The 19,721-nt window shown below is 48.2% G+C and overlaps 1 protein-coding gene across 1 annotated transcript; it reads right to left on the bottom strand.

Moving 5' to 3' along the window:
- Nucleotides 1-739: 739 nt before the first annotated feature.
- Nucleotides 740-12,364, bottom strand: POU2AF1 (POU class 2 homeobox associating factor 1). The gene is made up of 5 exons (XM_027734519.2): nucleotides 12,349-12,364; nucleotides 3,136-3,263; nucleotides 2,481-2,523; nucleotides 2,120-2,391; nucleotides 740-1,051 (listed from the first exon to the last, which is right to left on the bottom strand). The coding sequence occupies exons 1-5, from the start codon at nucleotides 12,362-12,364 to the stop codon at nucleotides 740-742; spliced, it is 771 nt and encodes a 256-aa protein (XP_027590320.1).
- Nucleotides 12,365-19,721: the final 7,357 nt, after the last annotated feature.

Raw genomic sequence — 19,721 nt, 5'->3', positions numbered from 1 at the left:
GTATTTTAGAGTCCAGAACCACAAAACCCCTGAGTCCAACCACACCCCAGGGCTGGATTCCAACGGCAGACGAGGCCAGACCTTCAAGTTACACCTTTGAGTGAACTCAGATGTTCCATCTGCCCTGCAAATAGGGATGTCTGGCTGCACTGGCATTTAGTTCAGCTGTACTGGCTTTATTCTCAGATCGCTGCACCAGCAGAACAAAACCACACTTTAAATCTTCCTAAGTTCCCAAAGGAGCAGCTCAATTTAGGAAAGAAAAATGCCGATTTAAGCCCAAAAATGTTTTCTAGTGGCCTAGAGCTGGTAGAAGTTCCTGCATGGACAGGGCAAAGACACACACACAAGGCATTTACACAAAAGCAGTCCTACTGAAGTGGGTCTTGGCAAGTGTGCCCTCACCAAATCCTACAGCTGGCCAAGGATACTCTACAATATTCCAGTTTGAGACCCTTCCCTGTGCCTGAGGGTGAAAGTCACCTCGTGCTGATGCTGAGCACAAGTCTGCAGTATCAAAAGCCTGCCTGGGAGAGGCAGCAGGAGCTGCAACAGCAGAGAAATCCTGTGCTGGGCCCCAGGACAAAGCAAGTTTCACACAACACCCAAGTCAGGGTGTGCTAAAGTTCCCAGCCCACCCCCCTCCCACCCCGCCTGCTTTTCCTCTGTACTCAAAACTCTCTGTGGTGCCAGGTGGAGCACTGAGTAGGTGAGGGGCAGGCCCCAGGTGTGCAACAGCTCAAAGCCCTTCGACAGACAGAGCATGGTTTAGGACATACGTATCATTGTCCTCGTCTTCCAGCAGCAGCTTCTCGATGGGCAGCGCGCCGATGACCCGCCGGGCATCCTCCAGCTCCTGGGGGGCTGGCTCGGGGATGGAGATGGGCACGGGCACAAACTGAGGCCCCGAGAGCGTGGAAGAGGCTGGCTGGTACTGCAGAGTGGAGGCTGGCAGGGCAGAGAGGGGCTGTGCCCACGGGAAGTACGTGAGGGGCGGCTGCTGCTCCGTCACCTCGAGCGGGGGCACCACGGCCGGGGTGCTGCTCCGGGGCTGGCAGGGAAACAAAACTCAGTCAAACCAGTGGCCAGGTGGGGCAGGGGGTGGGGGGACACAGCACAGACTAGGGGTGCTCGGTCTGACCTCTAACATCCCTTTTCCTCTCCCTCTGGGTGCTCTGAGTGTGACACTTTCCCCATGAGAGCGGTGGCTGTGGGTGTCCCAGGTGCTGGCTGCCACGAGCTCACACTCGTGGTCCAGTTCCCTCTAGCTTTCTGTTCCCATTCCCACCCTCTCTGTAAGCCCATGGGACTCTCACACCCTGTGCTGGAAACTGCCTTCTTGACAGTCTCTTGCAAGTTGACTTTGCTGCCACGGGGCAGCTCGTTCTGGCTCTGGAACAGCCCATCCTGACCAGCCGTGTCACCCACGGCAGAGCCCCCTCAGAAATGGTGGCCTTTCCTCAGCACCGAAGGCCAGAGGGCACAGGGTGGGCTTTGGGTGCTTTGCTGGCTCTGTTTGAGCAGCTGAACCGAAGCATTGAAAGGAAAAATCAGCTGTTTGAGTTCCACTGAAACACGAGTCTCTGCCCTTCTCCTCCAAGGAGGAACAAATTATCTTGGGTCGTCCTGCAACCAAATATTCTGCTGTCTTTCCTATCTTTACGTGCTATTTTGACCTTCCTCTTCCATCAGTAAACAGCAACTTTGGAGAAATTTATTGCCAAGTCATTCTTCCTTCTTCACCTGTTGTGTTTCCTGGAATCCCATTTACCTGTGCTTTTTTTTTTTTTTAAGCTTGGAAATCAATAGTGAAGAACCCCTACTCAGCCTGGAGGAGTGGAAAAGGGCAGTGAATTTTGCCTGATTCCAGTACAACCACAGCTTTTTTGCCCTGTTCAAACCATCCTGATGTCCAGCCAGTGCTAGAACAGCTACATGGCGTGGATGCAAACACAGGAAACATTATGCAATTAAATAAATCAGACTAACTACACCAGTCAGCCCCATGGCTCTTGCTAGAAGGGACTTAGGGGAATCAGGGAATTAGCTAATTCCTTGGGGGGAATTAGCTGTCACTTGTAACCTTTGGCTCACTGCAAAACTGGCATTTTTGACTTACTGCAAAGTTGGTGATGAGTGGCTGGGAAGTGTAGGTCAGGACAGATGAAGGTCCCACCAGGGTGTAGCTGGGACACATGGGCTGGACGTACATGTCTGCTGTGTAGGGACAGCTGGCTGCCTCGTGGGACACATACTCGGGGTAGGTGGTCCACTGGGTCAGGGGCTGCAGGGATGTGGGAGAGGGCTGGGGGATCCAGCCAGAAGCCAGTGCTCCTTCATCTGTGACTGGCAGAGCAGGGGCAGGCACATCCATGTCGATGCAGGGCTGGCCTGATAAAAACAGGAGAGGGTTAAAGATTAAACCCAGCCCAGCCCAGCCTTCCCTGCAGCAAACACTGGGAGGGTCGGGGATACATTACCCATTGGGGAATAGGAAGGAAGTGGCTGATGGGGCAAAACAACCTGGAAGAGAGAAGAAAATAAATTCAGAGGTGAAGACCATCAGCATTAAATTCAATCCCTTAGAGAAGCACCGAGGGACAGAGCATATTGAGTGTTGTCAGCTGGTTATCAGCTACTACTGCACTGTCAGTGTCTGGATTTCCCCACCCAGATGAGCTGAGCCTGGCAGCCAGGACACATAACCCCAGCTCAAGGGGACCTTAAACTGGGCTTAAACCTTGTGTTGCAGAGGGAATTCCTCTTCAGAGAGGAGCCAGTCCACCTGCTCCCTCCTGGGAGGGCAAATAGAGGCTGAAACCAGGCAGCAAATCACCAAGGATGGCTCTGGGTCATCCCCTTCTGTGCTCTTGAACAAGCTGCCTCACTTCCAAGCCACTTTTTGTCCCCAGGAATTAGATCCTGCCAAGAGCAAAGCACTTTTCCCCTTTCAGTGGTGACTGAAGGTGCTCAGCACACTAAAGGGGGTATTAAAGGTATTTGCCAGGCAACACGAGGCTGCAGTGCCTGCTTTAGAGATGCAAAGATTTCTTTCACTGCCAAGGCAGTGCTGGGGCTGGTCAATCATTTAGCCACCCAGGAATGATTTTCCTCCCGTGTTTGCTTTCCTCCTACCGTTGCAGCTGCTGTTGCAGTGGCATTGTGGACATTCCCCCTCTTCCTTTTCAGCAGCTCCTTCACTGGCTCCTTAACACGGACTCCCTGGTAGGGCCGAGGCTGTGGCTGCTGGTCTGGAGCAGAAGCTGAGGGGGAAAAAAAAAATGCAGGTGACACTTATTTTCCTTTCTTGGAGCCCAAATCCTCGTGGCAGCCTGTTGGTCTGCAGGCTGGACCAGTCACATGGATGGAGCAGGTTTGTTTTATTCCCCTCAGACCTCACTCTGTGTCTCTGCTTTGTGTTGCTCGGTGCCCCTGACCTGCAGTGCAGCTTTACACACCCCCCAAAGGGCAAATCAGGCTGAGAACATCCAACAGGGGGGAGGTTTGGGTTGCTCAGTGCATATCTAGTCAGTGCCGTGACAGAACAGAGGGCAGAAAGAAGCAGAGATGTAAAAAAAGGGACATAAAAAAGTAGAGACGTAAAAAAGTAGAGACAAAAAAAAAAGACAGAGGAAGAGAGGGGAAAAAAGTAGATATTTAAGAGAAATACATGTTATTGAGTGTTTAGACACAAGCTACCCAAATTAGCAAAGCATCCTCACTTGGAAAGCCATTTAAACATCTTCAGTGGGATGTGAATGCCCCCTTTTGAGCAGAGGCAGGTGCTGAAGTGCCAGCCTGGCCCAGAGCTGTGTTTCTGTCCCAACACATGTGTTTCTTTGCTCATGGCCTGGCCAGGAGGTTTATAGCTGGGTGAGCTGAGTTACATTGCCAGCACCCAGAAACCTCAGAGCTTACCCCCAGAAACTCTGCCCCACTTTGAAAATTCAAGCTCTCAGCCAGGTAAAAAGGCCTCTCACAAACCCCTGCAGCAAGGGAGAGCAGAGCAAGCACATTTCTTCAAAAGCCAACATTAACAACTCATATTTTACAGGGTCTGTTTGGAGGCAATTGATAGCAGGAGGAAACCAGGGGATAACAGAGCTCAGATGTTTGTAAAGCCACCGATAGCAGTGGTGGCTCCCTGCCCCCTTTCACTGCACTTTGATGTGTAAATACACTAATTGATAAGCTTCCCATTTTTAAAGCTTGCAACTGGTTTTATGAAGCACAGGTGGGTATCCAGCTCGAGTCTTAATCTTGGAATATTATTCCTCCTCGGGAGCATTTATTTAGATTTATGTTCTGTGCTTCAAATCACAGATGAATCATCACACCTTGGATCATCTCTCTCATTTACATCTAATTATAGGCACCCTGAGATGTTTCTGTTACACCTGCCTGGGAGGAGAAAAGCTGAGTCTAAATCCAGAGGTTCTTAATCAACCTCGAAAATTATTTAACAGAATAAACATTTCTGACCTTTAAAAAAATTAAATACTTCTTTCCCTTCAACTTGGCTCTTCCATGAACTTATTTCTGACTCACCACATATAATTTAATCATGGAATCTTGACTGACCAGGATAAATCCTTTTGGTACCAGACAGCACCACGTTTATGTTTTGAACTGTTGTCTTTGTTACCTTTATGAACATTGGGGAAAATATTTTGATTTCAAATAGTAGTTGAAGCAAAGATGATTTTTCAAGCCTTTGCCTGATCTACCTTTCCTTTTCTGTGGACATTCTTGGTGTCATTTTAAATTAGGCTACTTGCATTCTCAGGAATCCTGTGGCTTTGGAAATGAAGTTTTTAAAGAGAATTAAGGTCACTCTAATTCTCCATACAAGCCTCCACAAGGGTTTTTAATACAGGTGAAATTTTTTGCTTTTTAAATTTAAATTGTACATTTAAATTTAATTTGTAGTCATTTACTTGAGTGAATTACCAACTCCACCAACCTGAGCTCTGCTCTGAGTTGCCTGAGAGGCAGAACTGAACCTCTTGGGGAGCATCTTATCCCCGAGTCATCACACCAGTTTCAAAGGGCCTCCTTGCAGAATTAGGGTGGGGAAGGATGGTGGTTTCTGGCTCCAGGTTTGGGGGATGGGAAAGAAGAAATTTACTGTAAAAGCTGACAAATATACCTATTCAGAGTTTCCGGTGCAAGCAGAGTAACCAAAAAAAAAAAAAAAATTATAAAAAAAAAAAGGTAAAAAACCAAAGTCTGCAGAACATATTTCGGTTCCCCCAAGCTGACCTCCAGAAGTAAAAATAATGCTAGCACAGCTGCTTTTCCACTGTTCAGGGGTGCACAGGGGCTGAGCACCACAGATGAACCACAGCAAAATGACTTTTGGCTTCAGCGGGCAATTATTCCTCAGCGAGCAAAAAACACCATCATTTACAAATATCAGCATTTTGACAAATAAGGACAATTAAAATATCCTCGTGAAGGAAGTACCTGGATCTAGCAGTCTCCAGCTCCTTATGCCAAGGTCTTAATAACCTCTGGAGCCAAGGTTCAATTATATTTTCATTTAAGCCATGAGCTGGAAAGGCCCCAAGGTCCACGGGGCCAAATTCCATTGCAACCAATCAAATTGTGTGTGACACAATTCCAGGACCACACGACAGCCAGGTGCTGTTCCTCAACAGGCAGCTGCTCCCTGGAGCAACACGAGGCATCACAAGGCAAGAAAGAAGGGAGGGGATCTAATCCAGGCAGGAGGAAGCTCTGTGCTGGTTTCTCCAGCCTGTTTTGGCTCCGGGCAGTGCTGCTGCCATCCTGAGCAATCCTGGCTGTGTGCTCAGGCTCAGGCTCCCTCCATCAATGTTATCACTCACTGTGTTTGCTGAGTGGCAGCAAAAGTCCAGCACAAGCCTTGAAGACTTTTGAACAACCTCCCAGTATCAAGGGACAGCAGAAGAAAGCCCATACTGGTGTTGGAGTCCAAACTACTCTGCAGCTCAGCCCAGAAGAGTCCAGTCTGCACAGACAAGGCCCCAGGTTGCCAACTTCAGTGGGCTCTGGGTGAGGATTTAACCACTCCATTAGTGCTGCTGTGAAGCTCTACTCACACATCTCCCTGCACTGGTTATCCCCCAGGCTGATCACAGCATATAAATATAATTTTTCCTGCTGAGTACGAGTCCAAGTCATGCTGGACACAGCAGGAGCATCCAATGGGATCTTACTGTTTGATTTTGGGGAGCAGCTCCAACCCCACTCCAGGGGCTGATGAGCTTCAGGAATGAGTGAGCAAAATGCAGAGGAGACTGATGTGTTGGGTGCTAATCCTGTAAACCCTGGCCCTTGAGTTGTCTGGGCTTTGGAGAACCTGGGAGATGGAAAAACTGTTCCCTGAGTGAAAAGCATTGGAAGAGTCTCCCCAGGAAGTGGTGGAGTCACTGTCCCTGCAAGTGTTCAAAACACAGACCTGGCACTTCCCAGTGCACTGCTGGGATTTGGTCAGAGCTTGAACCTGGTGACCTTGGTGGTCTTTTCCAACCTTAATGATTCCATGGTTCTGTGCCCACAGCACCTAGTGCAGCAGCCAACAACAGCCCGTTTTCACACGGTTTTGTCAGCCCCAGCTTTCTGGCAGCTCAGTGTTTGTGTGCAGAACACGTTACCACGTTATTAAGAACATCCATGAAACGCTGCTCCACGACCAGACAGGGAGAGAGAACGCCAAGGCACCGCCAAACAATCCAACCAGGCCACTTCAAAATGCACTTTCCTGTGCCTTTTTGCTTTAACCAGGGCTGAAAGTGGAGGGAAGGCAGTGGCAGAACAGCTGCTGGAAGGCTGCGAGTGCCGGAGCGTGACGGGTTTCAGGTCAGCGAACTTCCCATCAGCGCCACTGGCTGTCACACACACACACACACACACACACACACACACACACACACACACGAGCTGCAGCTCACAGTTTCAAACTACAGCCTTTCAACCCGGTCAGAACGATTTCCCACCAGGCAATTTTCGGTTTGAAAGACCCAGCTAATCCCTCCCTGCAGCCGCCACACTCACAGTCCCTGCTTCAGGAGATTTGCTGCTGCTCTGCTCCCCCCCTGACATGTGATAAGCTTATCAATTGATCAGTGTTAAATAGTCTCCCCTTGGCTTCTTTCACCTCCAGTGTAATAAATAATTGAAGAGAAACACAATAGAAAAAAAACTTTTTTCTTTTTTTTCTTATTTGCAGTAATGCCGAAAAGCAATCTGAACTAACTCTGAACAGCGAGGAAAAATTCAGATTTCAATTAGCAAACCAACGAGTTAATGGCTGGGTATTGAAGACCAAATCACGCTTATATCAGGTGCAGTGAACTTTGGCAAATAAAAAGAAGAAAGAGGCTTAGTTTTGTAGATGCTTGGATGCTTAGTCTCCAATCAAAACCTTTTTACAATGAGACATCAACGCCCACTTAGCCAGGGACTAAATATTTCATCATGGTCATGATCCTGCCCTTATTTCCTGGTTAGTTTCCCTCAATATGTTAAAAAGACGGAAAAAAAACAAGGTGATCTTTATCTCTGCTTTGTGGTAAGTCCAGGACAGGGAAACAAAGCATTGAAATGCATTTAATTGTCAAAAATCCCAGACAGTAACATGGCAGGGAGTCACTCAGGAGGAAGGTTCTTCATTTCAACTCCATCCCTGTCCCTCAGCATCCTTCAGGGTGTGTCCCTATTTCAATTGATCCAACCAATCAGTTAAAATGTTAAATACTCCAAAGTGACCCATCTGCAACTCAAGCCCTTGGAAACAACAACAACAACAACAACCAGTTATTTCTACCAAGACCCATCTTAGCAACTTACAGAAAACACAAGGAAAACTGGAGGGGATTTTCATTTATGCTGTTTGGTTCACTAGGGGTGGGTGTTTCAGCGAAGGTTTAGTTAATGCAAAGCACCAAATAAACACCTGGGCAGAGAATCTGCTTTACAACAAACAGAGCTCAGGGCAGGAGCAAAGAGCTGAGTGATGGTTCATTGCTCAGCATAAGGAAACAGGAGGGCTCTGAGCATAATGAAGTGAATAGACTAAATATTTCACTTTCTTACCAACAACTCAGGACAGGGTTTGAACACGTCTCTTATATCACATTATAACTACCAAAGTCAGTGGAACATTAATTTGACAGCAATATATTTCAGATTTGTGCCCAATATCTTTGTTTTCAGGGGTTCATCTGCCATCCAAGCACCAAATTAGCCTGGATTCATGTGCCCTTGGACCTGCCTGTGCTGTTCTTGGGGGCATGGAATGCTTTGGACAAATGTCCTTTCAAAGAGGTCTCCTTCATCCCTAAAATGACCTAAACCAGTGGAGGTCTGGAGAGCACTGTACAGAGCCTGCATTCTGCTCCCACACAGGGAAAGTGCTGCAGGTTGACAAATAAAAATGTCAAACTTTGGATTTTTCCACTTGGGCAGAAACAAGAATCAAGGAGAGATGTGAAGACTCCCGGGAAACAACGGAAAGGCTGGTTAGTGATCCCTGTTGCTTGGATTATTCTAATTAAAAAAAACACCAAAAACCACCAAAAAAAGAGCTTCCAAGTGCCAAATAAGAGCTGGATGCACTTGGCCATGCAGTGGTGGGGGCTACTAAAAATTACCTCTTTCAGAAGAAGGGGAAGCTGAGATAGACAGAAAGTGCCTTAACCATAAGTCTCACCCTCACGTCCTGATTCCTCCCAGCCCATAAATACTCTTTCCATTTTAGTAATGCAGGCTTTCCATTTAATTGCTGCTGTGGTCATTCGTAGAGTTTGACACCTGCTCTGCAGAGCATGGATGGGCTCAGCTTCTGTGCTATCCCTCTTTCCTGGTGGGGCTTCACCAGAATTGTCGCTCACGGGGCGCAGTTTCACCTCTCAGCCTCATTAGCTGATACTTTCAGGGGGGCTCTGTACAACCCTGCATCTGCTGCGGCCAGGGAAGGCTTCATCCACTTCAAAAGTGCTTGGGAAGAGATTTTTCAGAGGTGGGAACTCCCATCTCTCAATGCCAAGGGAATCCAGGTGGTCAGTGGAACAGGGGAAGAGCTGAATTCCTACCAGTGACTGCAGCAGGAGCTGAGCATCCTGAGCACTAAATACACAAAATTCTCACAGAATTTCCACCTGCTCCCATGCTTTTACATAAAAGACACCATCTGATGTGGCTGAAATGCCACAGGAGCCAGTTTTCAGGAGAGGTGTGTTCACGTTGTTTCCAAAGCAGGGGGTGACCACCCTGGCAAAGACACCTCAGAGGGAAGCAGCCGGTGCTGCCCATGAATTTGCCATCCCTGAAGGGCTGCTGGGCCTGCTCCCATCCAGCAGAATCCTGCCAAAAGCTGGGGAGCCCCGACCAGTCACTTCTGCTGTGCCGTGGGAGGGGATGTTTCGGGCTGAGACACTCGCTGGGGTTTTGCCGAGCGGAAAAACGGGCCCCTCTCCTGCAGAGAAGTTCCCCCCAGAGGGAACGACTTCCAGCTCTCAGGATCACCCATGTGAGACTCCCCGGAGCACAAGAGCCTTTGGCCATGGCAGGTGAGGGCAGGGGCTGCCAGCTTGCCCTCTGTTCCTCCCTGAAGGAGCAGAAGCCACCCTTCAGGAGGTGCCCTCACCCTCAGGTTGAGGTCACACCTATTTGGAGGAGCTCTTGTGTCACTCCTGTGCTTTGGGTTTGGGAGTTTCTTTGTCCTTTAATGGTTTTGTTGTTGTTGGGTATTTTTTTTTATAGCTGGGGAAAAGGTATGGAAATGACACCATTCCTTTTGAAGCCTCCTGTTTTCAGAGAATCATGGAACGGTTTGAGTTAGAAGGGACTTTAAAGATCATCTCATTCACCCTCTACCATGGGCAGGGACACCTTCCACTAGCCCAGGTTGCTCCAAGACCTGTCCAACCAGGCCTTGGACACTCCCAGGGATGGGGCAGCCACAGCTTCTCTGGGTAACCTGTGCCAGGGCCTCCCCACCCTCACAGCCAAAAATTCCTTCCCAATATCCCACCTAACCCTGCCCTCTGTCTGTGTGAAGCCATTCCCCTTGTCCCATCACTCCATGCCCTTGTCTAAAGTCCCTCTCCATCTCTCCTGGAGCCCCTTTAGGCACTGGAAGGGGCTCTCAGGTCTCCCTGGAGCCTTCTATTCTCCAGGCTGGACACCCCCAGCTCTCCCAGCCTGTGTCCATAGGAGACCACCTTGTGTGGTCACTCCACAGCTTAGACCAGTTTACCTGCAGGGTGAGGAATGCCAGAGCCTGACACCCACCCCTGGGTGTGCAGGGCTGGGTGTCAGCCCCAGTGTCCCTTTCCTGGCCCCTCAGTCCCACAGGAGTGCAAAGCAGAGCAGCTGCTGGCAGGAGCATCTTTCCACTGACGCTGGGATGTTTGTCCCAAACTCGGGGAAAAGCTTCCTTCGCCCCTCAGAATTTCTGCACAGGCTTGTTGCCCACCTACCACCCAGGATGTCCTTTGGTCAGAATACCTGAGTGGCTCATGTTGATTTTAGTTGTGTTGCAAACCCCTGCGTGGTAGAGGAAAGCTCCTATTTCCTAGGAAGGGATTCCTGGGGGAATCCCCAGCAGAGGTGGGATTTTATGCTGCCACATTAGCCCAGGGCTCATGCAAGCACACACCGAGTTCCCTGGTCACCTGTGCTGCCTCTGCACCACTTTATACCTTGGAGGAATGCAGTGGCTCCCACGGGGAACATCCACTGTGGTCACAGGTGCTTTGAGGCAGATGGGGCAGGAAACGAGAGGTCACAGCTGGTCACACCAACCAGAGACTCCCAGAGCTGCTGAGAAGTCCAACTTCCATGGAAACCTTTGGGATCTGGCACCTGGACACCTGCACTGACCTGAGCAGTCCCCCCATGGGTCTCCCTGACACCAGAACACCCTCCCTGCCCACCTTCAAAGCCAACACACACCAACCATCGCTGCAGTGGTGTAGGAAAGAAGCAGCATTAATAAGATTAATAAGATTTCCAGCAGTTCCATGTTGGGAAAAGGAACTCTGGCATTGCTACGAGGCTCGGGGGACATGGAGGGACAGGCAGGTATTGAACAGAAGTTGTTTTGCCAGGAATGATCAGCAGGGAATGGCTGACAATTTAATCTCTCCTCATGCAGGCTTGTAATTCCTGCTCCCCTCTGAGCACTGCACGTGTCAAAGAAAAAAAACAAAGGAAAAAACACCAATTTCCTCCCACCTAAAACATCAGGTTGTTAACATTGCTTTGTCACTGCAGGAAAAAAACCCCAAACAAGCCATTAATAGACTCGAGATGGAAGATTAGATGCAAGATTTGAATGTAATCATCTTGCAGTTTGCTCCACATCTTATAGCCACTGATCCTGAAAGCTACACAAGATAAAAGGAGAAAGGTGTGTTGTCATGGTGCTTCCCTTGGCTGCTCAGCACTTGTCAGACAAATTGAAACATGATTGAATGAGCAGCCAGAGCTTCTTGCTGAAGGATGTAACAGCATCATTTCACAAATATACATTTGAGCTTCCAAAGTGTTCAACTGAAAAAAAACCTCCAAAAACTCAGGAGAAACGTGCAAGAGAGAAAAACAGATTTCACTGCTAATCAGCTGAGAAAGGCAAATGCACAGTAAACCAACCTACAAGCTGTGACACAAAGAGGAGGGTTAGTTCCACATTAGATAAATCACTGGCAAGAGCTTAAGAAATCAAGTTCTTCCATTCAGGTGTGTTGTACCATTCCAGGCTGGTGGAACAGCACAAAGCATGGCAGCACAGTTGCTAAAATCAGCATCATCTGCTGACCCACAGTGACAGTGAAAACCCTGCAAGAAGCAAACACCTACCTGGATTGTGATCAGTAAACTATTCGGGCAAAGGTGGGCCCAGAGGAGTGAAATTATCTTGAAAACAAGAAAATTGATTTCCTGTAAAGTCATAACTGTATTGCCCTCAACTGCTTTGTTCCTTATCTTTTTTATTAGTTGAAAAAACAAAAAACAAAAACGAAGTACATATAAAAAAAAAAAAAAAGGCAGAGAAATAAGATTTCTCACAGGTTTCACTTTTAAAAAGGAAAATTTTCTGGTACGTAACCACCGTAACCTTTGATATAATACCTGCATCCTGTTATTGTTTTTATGAATCATAGTCTTCCACTTGATTCATAGTGATGAAGCAGCAATGCCCTGAGCTCACATCCCTGCTGGAAAATGAGCATCACACCTTATCACCTGCCTGTGCTCAGCATCTCCCCACGAGTGTCCTCTCCCCTTCTGTCCTACCCCGCTCACCACAACCCTCAGGCGTTACCAGAGCCACGAAAAGCAGAATCAGAGCCCACTTACATTTTTGCCAGTGCATGTTCTATGGCAGGATGGAGCCCCCCTTTTTTTTTTTTTGCCTCCTCCTGGCTGAGGGTGACCTGGCTCCGAGTCCTCGGCGGGGATGTGACACCAGTGAGTGTCAGGATGTTTCTTTGAGGTTTTTAAAAGCCCCGTGTTCCCGCTGAACCCTGTGATGTCACCACATCCTCCAACCACCACCCCTTGCACATTTTCCCTCGCTCTCTGCCGCTCCCCGCGATGCTCAGAGGCTCCTCCAAGAGCTGTGGGCTCTGGAAGATGTTGTGCATCAAAAAAAAAAAAAAAAAAGGTGTATTTGAACAAACAACCAAACCTGGAACCTGCCCCTCGCGGGACTTGTACCACGGATTTACAACAGGAGGTCAGAAGGTTTGGCAGCAGAGGGTCTTTTAAGTGAGGTTTTTGAGCCTCTCTGCCACTCAGGATGGTCTTGTTTTGCTAAGACAGTTGTTCTTCTGCTGTGTCTGGCACCTGGACACCTGCACTGACCTGAGCAGTCCCCCCATGGTCACACAGGGGGTCTTCCCAACATCAGAACACCCTCCCTGCCCACCTTCAAAGCCAGCACACACCAACCATCGCTGCAGTGGTGTAGGAAAGAAGCAGCATTAATAAGATTAATAAGATTTCCAGCAGTTCCATGTTGGGAAAAGGAACCCTGGCATTGCTACGAGGCTCGGGGGACACGGAGGGACAGGCAGGTATTGAACAGAAGTTGTTCTGCCAGGAATGATCAGCAGGGAACGGCACAAATCCTGCCTCCACACACCCTACCTGGGCAGAACCAGCCCTTTTTCAATGTGCAGCCCTTTTAAAACACAAAAGTGGAGTGTTTGCTCCTGCCTTGTGAGAATCTCAACTCCCCCGGGGGCCACTAAATTTGAACTGCTGAGGAAACACCTGTAAACACTTCAGGCCTCATTAGGCGAGGACGTCCTCGGTTTAAAAAAGAAACCCCTCTTTTTTTCTGTTTTGTTTTTATCAAAATACGACACATCCCCCCCGCTGAAGAAGAAACAGCCCTTCCAAAATAGCTGTAAAGTTGAAGGAAGGCTGAGAGAGACTCTCCACGGGAGTTTGAAGAATTAATGCCAAGTTCTTGGCATTAATAACAGCTCCATTATATCTCACCTACCCACACCATGAACACGACCTCTCAAACCTCTTAACACCCTTTCCTCTAAAAGCCAGACCACTGTGATGAGTTTTCACAATTAACACTGATCTGGGAGCTTCCTTCCCAGCGAAATAATTGTTGGAGGCTGCACAGTGAGTCCAGGATTCTGGCATTGCCATCTTCCCGTTCAGCTTTTAGTCACTGAGTTGCCAGGGCCCCAAAATCTGCTCTCCCAAATCTCCCATAAAAAGAGCAAGGCAGGGTCTGGCGAGTTCTCTGGCCAGAAGCCTATTAAAGGAATTTTAGCCTTTCAGGAATGGCAAACACCTCTTGGGAACGGGTCCATTTTGTGAACCATTTTGCAACACACCAAACTGTACTTAACGAGAAACCACAGATTAATCAGAGTAAGATAAATGGTTAATTTTACTCCAAAAAAAAAAAAAAAAAAAAAAAAAAAAAAAAAAAAAGAAACAAGCCCCAAAGGAAGTAGAGGGGAAAGAAATAAGGAATGTGTCATCCCCACACTGCTGCCCTCCAAAATAGCCCTCACCTCCCGGGTTCCCAGGCACGAGGGCATTGTTGAGCCACATTTTGCATATCTGCACTGCTGCTGAGTGCCAGCCCCACAGCACAACATCCTCTCTGCTGCTGAAGTGCTTAGTAATGGCAGAAAACCCCTTAGCTAATCCCACACAGGTGACCAGGTAAGCTGGAGTCCAACTCAGGGCCCAGGGAAAAGCCAAATAAGTGGAAAAGAACATTGCAACTGGTTCCAGTGGCCTTTCAGCTGCACCAGAGCAGGAAGAAATTGTGGTCTCTCATATCTCTGATCCAAAAAGCAATATCGTGTTTCTCCCTAAATTAATGGGATTTCATTCTAGGAACCTCTTAAATGTGTGGAATTAAGATAATGCAGCAGCAAATCTCTTCCTGAGCAATGAAATTTGAAAGGGGCCAAATCACTTGTTTAGATTTACTTAAAGCTCCCAAGGCAAAGTCAGGAGAAGTTCCTGGAGTGTGGCTTGAGCCAGCGTGTGAGGCAGGGCCAGAGGGGCTTTGGAGTGTTCTCTGATGGAGATTTTTTCTAGAAACACCCAAATTCTGGCAGCACAGAGCTAGTGGAATGCCCAGCACGGGAAATCAAGGGTTTAGGCAGGTTCCTGCCAGAAATAAGAGCTGATTTTTAAGTCTGAGAACACACTCTGTGTACATTTGGGCTCTGCAGAGCAGCACAAGCACGGTCTGAGATTTGTACACACCAGGGCTGAAGTGCCTGTGAAGGGAGGCTGTTTAATACACCAAAGTAAATATACAGACTCATATTAAAAGGATCTATATGTGCTTATCATCTCACCTTTAACTGTGCTTTAATTGAGCTCAGAAAAGCCGTGGATAACATTAAATAACTCAGGATTAAACTGGTTTTAAGGTCTTTACATCAATACTTTAAAAATATGAAGCCAGGCAGATAAAGTCTTATTGTAATAAACATCTGAAATGAGGAAGTTGCAAGAAAGGGGCATGTTTTCCTCAGATAAAACAGCCAGCACTGTTTTGGTGGCTGATAATCCTCCATTTCCATATTTTACACACAGTCACCAGATAAACTTTTGATGTGTTAACAAAGAGTAACTTCAGTTATACATTAAGACCTGAAGTGTGTGTAGCCTGGTGACCCCACACCACACCAAGCAGAATAAAATCTCTGCCAAACACGAGCTTTTTTCTCCTTTCATGCATTTTATAGATGCAATCTAGTTAAGGACCATTTAGTAGCGAGGTCCAAAGGAAGAGACAGAAGCAGAGAGAAAGATGAAAAACATCACTTAGCAAGTATCATATTTGCCTCTTCCTCTGACAGCTGTTTGTAAATCGTGATTTGAGTTTATACACATGAAAATGAATGATTATAAACTATAAACTTTCAGTCTACAAACACGGGTAGAGCCTCAGAGGTGCTGGAGACAAACCCATCCTTCCCTCTTTTATGTGGCAAAGACTGACTCCATCTCCCCTCTGCCCAGCAGTGGATTTACCAAAATTCACTGTACAGGGCACGGTCACATAGACCCTAAAAAAACCTCCCCTCCTGCCTCTGGTTCCCCTCAGCACAGAAATGCAGGTGAGCAGGATGAAGGGACTGAGAGAAGGCAGATTTTTGGTGATTGGTTTATACCATAAAACCTGATGCTGCTCTTGAGGGGAACTAAAACCAGGAGCTGCCCCTGCTCCGTCTGGCAGCACCACGGCCCTGCCAGGATTTTGGGGGCTGTAAAACCAGGGGGATATATTCTGTTTGTCACTCTGAACCTGAGCTTTACCTCATTCCCTCGTCTCTTTGATGTTGTCTGACAACCTCAGCTCCAGGGAATAAGTAATTTTCTTCCAAAAGTGGATTAATGCTGTTGACAGATGTCCTGGGTGTGGGATTTTCTTGTTGTTGTGTGGGGTTTTTTTTGGTTTGTCTCTCAACATGTCAATATTAGCACTTTAATCCTGTCATACACAATAAGAAGTAGGAATATATAAGTAGTAGTTTGATATTTCAGAGAGCTTTGTGGTCTGCAATCACAAACATTTGCCTCTGAGAACACAGAAACTAAATTAATTAGTGGATCTCCACCTTGTAGGTTTGAATGGGAGTTTAGAAGACAACCATGCTTAGAAAAGGTTCTCATACTTCTGTACCAATCGAGAGAGAGAGAGAGAGTAGAGGAAATGAAAAGCTGAGCCTTGTTTGAGGCAACAGGATTTGCCATATGACTGGGACAGATTTGCTATTTGAGATTACAAATTCTATAAGCCAGGTCTTTGCTTGGCAGCTCGACACGGGCTGTGAAAACAGAGCAAGAAATGATCCAGAACCAAAGCTCGGGGAGGCCTGGATTTGTTCCAGCTGGTTTGTGTAAATCACATCACCCAGCTCAGGAACATCCCACTGCACCCTGGGGAGCTCCCAGGGCAGAGCCAGAAGGGCAACAGGCACCTGCAGAGGTCTGAGTCACCCAAATCCCGACCACCTTGGGGGGGTGCTGGGCTCTGGCAGCAGAACTAAACTCATCTCCTAATTCTGGCAGAGTGATGAGGTGGCTGGACAAAAATTGCCTTGCTCAAGGTCACAGAAGAAATCTGCAGCAGGGCAGAGGCCAAGTTTTGGGGCCAGCCTTGTGTACAAGATGCTAATGATGTGCTTCCCAAGGGGTGCATCACCTTTTTCTCTCAGTGCCATCAGTGACACCGAAACCAGCACGGCACAATAAACTCCGTGATTTTTTATTTTTTTCTTCTCTTCTTTCGTTTTTTAATATTGATGTGAGCCTCACACCTCCCACATCAGCCTCTGAAACCAGCTCTGATTCATACCTCAGCTTTGATAAGGAACAAATGATGCAGCCTTTGGGTGTTCTCAGTGCTAGAGGTGAAGTCCTCGGGCAGCGTAAATCACCAAAGCCCTCAGGAGCCCCGAGGCAGCGATCCTGGGACATTCCACGTCCACTCCAGGGTTGCTGCATGGATTTTTCACACAAAGGAGTGGCCCCTACAGGTCAGGCTTTACATCAGGCACGGTGGAGAGCGGGAAATCTTTCCAAACTGCTGCACACAGATGGCTAAGAGAAGCTATTTCTGAGTCCTGAGTTCTAGAGTAGCAAGTTCTAGAGTAAAATAAAGTAAAATATCCAAGCCAACCATAATTGTCTGCACTTAAGGAGATGAGAGATTCCCATGAGCAGGCACTTTTGGGGTGCCCAGCAACAGGACGAGGATCAATGGCCGTGAACTAAACCACAAAAAGTTTCACCTCAGCATGAGGAAGAACTGTTTTCCAAGGAGGGGGGCAGAGCACTGGAAGAGCTGCCCAGGGAGGGCATGGAGACTCCCTCTCTGGAGACATTCCAAACCCACCTGGATGTGTTTCTGTGTCACCTGCTCCAGGTGACCCTGCCTTGGACTGGATGATCCCCAGAGGTCCCTTCCAACCCCAGCTATTCTGTGATTCTATGACTGAGCCAGCAAGAGGACCAGGAGCAGTGATGATCCCACCAGGCTGATGATCCCACCCCTTCCCTGCCTGCCTGCAAAGCCAGCCTGGAGCCACTGCCATGTAACCAAAATCCTGCCATGCCCACCGAAATCCTTGTCCCTGCAGCTCCTCTCTGCAGCAGGTGCCCAAACTGTGCCTGTGCATCTCACCAGCTCCCCCCAGACAATTTTGGGTGGGATGGCACTGGGAGCAGTCGATCTCCCCTTCCCCAAAGCAGCTGGTGTCCAGGGCTGAAGGGAGAAGGGCATCTCTGTAACTCCCCCACCCACAGGAACATCAGCCCGGGGCTTTTCTGGCTCCCAGAGTTTGTGCTCCCCCAGCACAGGGCAAACCACCCATCCAAACAACCTGTTGGGAAATTACACACAGAACCACCCCCAAAACAAACCTGACGGTGACAGAAATCAAACTCAGACCTCAAATGATTCATGAGGAGGAAACAGGATTAAGAATATCACTGAATGCTGAGCACGTAGGTCGCATGACCGGCCCTGGGAGCTGCCAGTGTGAGACAGCAGGGAAGCCTGGGGTTATCAGTCAGGGAAGAAATACAGCCTAAACATTTGTTCCATGTTCCCTCTGGAGCCTCAAACAGGCTTCTCTTCCCTGGCCTGCAGAGAAGCCAGTGACATGTTGCCCCAAAGACTGTGGTCCCTCTCTGTCGAGTTTACCAAAGCAAAGTATGTTTTTAAGGAGTTCTTACCATCATGTTTTTAGTGGCCTCCCTTTCTCCTCACAGAAGCAAAACTAAAAGACCAAAGAAGACATGTAACAAGAATTCAGAGAGACTTCCCACGACCTACATTCACCATTCATAGAACTGGGTTTCATTCACAATTCCTGTGACTGTTGACATGAATTCAGATCAAACCCATTTTCTGAGAATATCTGTTTTCCACACTAAGGCAAGTCCTGGAAAGGCATCTTGGAGCTCTCACTCCGTGTGCTCAGGTCATCTCAAACAGGAATATCAATGGCTGGAAAAGCCACACCGAGCCAAGCCACGTGCCCACCTCAGCCGAGCAAACCAGGCACTCAAACGCCTCCTTTCACCCCCAGATATTAAAACCCAACCACCAGCATTTCTGCAAGCTAAGGGCTTGAAACAGGTGCTCAGTATTCTACTATCAGATCAGATCTTCTGCCACAAACCACTCTGCTGCTCCTACCTGATTCATTTAGAACGTGAACCTGGACGCTGCTACCGAGGCAGAAGTTTAAAGCCTCACTGAGTCACAAGGAAAGTCAAGCCCCCACTGCCTGGTACCTCCTGCAACACATTCATGTTGAGAGCACTCTCTGAGCACGTTTGCCCCCAGAGTTTCGAGGAGAAAACAGGACTCAGCAGCTTTGGCAGCATCCTCGTGCCTGTCTTACCCTGAGACCTGTGATGTGGGACTGCAGAGGAGTGGGCAGAGAACAATAGCCCTGCCCTGAGCTGAGTGTACACAGCAGTTCCCATTGCTTCATTCAGCATTTACTTTCCTGTGGCCTCCCTCAAACATCTGGGAAACCCCCCCTTGAGGGTGCAGTTGGTTCTGAAAGCTCGGCACGTTTACTTTTCCCAGGACACACGAGGCACGAGAGGTGAGACAGCTCTCTCTACCTGCAGGACCACCCCCAGGCCCCAGCTCTTCTCTTCAGCCAGAGGTTTAATTCTCTGCTTAGTCTGGGGGAAAGGACTCAGTTGGGAAGTTGGGGGACAGGGGGAATAGGAAAAGCTTTGTACCATACTCACTATCCTTCCATTTTTGGGGTTACTCTGACTGTATTTTGACCAAAAAAAAAAAAAAAAAAAGGCAAGTTGTTGGCATTAAAAAGAAGCCCCAACAGCAAGTTCAGTGACATATTTCCCTGCCTCTGTACAATTAGAGAGAGAAGGGCTTCATGTCACAAAGCAAAACAGCATTTTCGTGTTTAAAACCGTACCCACGCTGAGCAGAACGTTGCAGCTCATTTTTGGGGTGTGGTGAGGTGTGATCTGCACTTGCTGCGAGTCAGTGGAAAGATTTCAGCAGCCACGCTCAGAGACACACCCAGACACGTGCCAGCCTTTGGATGCAGAGGTGGGCATCAATATTGGAGTGATCTGACTCTCCTGTCTCAGGCAAACAGCCCCTGACTGCACAAACCAGCTCTGAGTTAGAGTCCAGCACAACCCCAGCAAGAGCCACGTCAGCCCCTGACTGACAG

The sequence above is a fragment of the Pipra filicauda genome, unplaced genomic scaffold (assembly GCF_003945595.2).
Source record: "Pipra filicauda isolate LSUMZ 115617 unplaced genomic scaffold, ASM394559v2 scaffold416_size611912_pilon, whole genome shotgun sequence".
NCBI lineage: Eukaryota > Metazoa > Chordata > Aves > Passeriformes > Pipridae > Pipra > Pipra filicauda.
The sequence above is the reverse complement of the archived record's forward strand: the minus strand, read 5'-3'. Positions and strand labels throughout refer to the sequence as shown.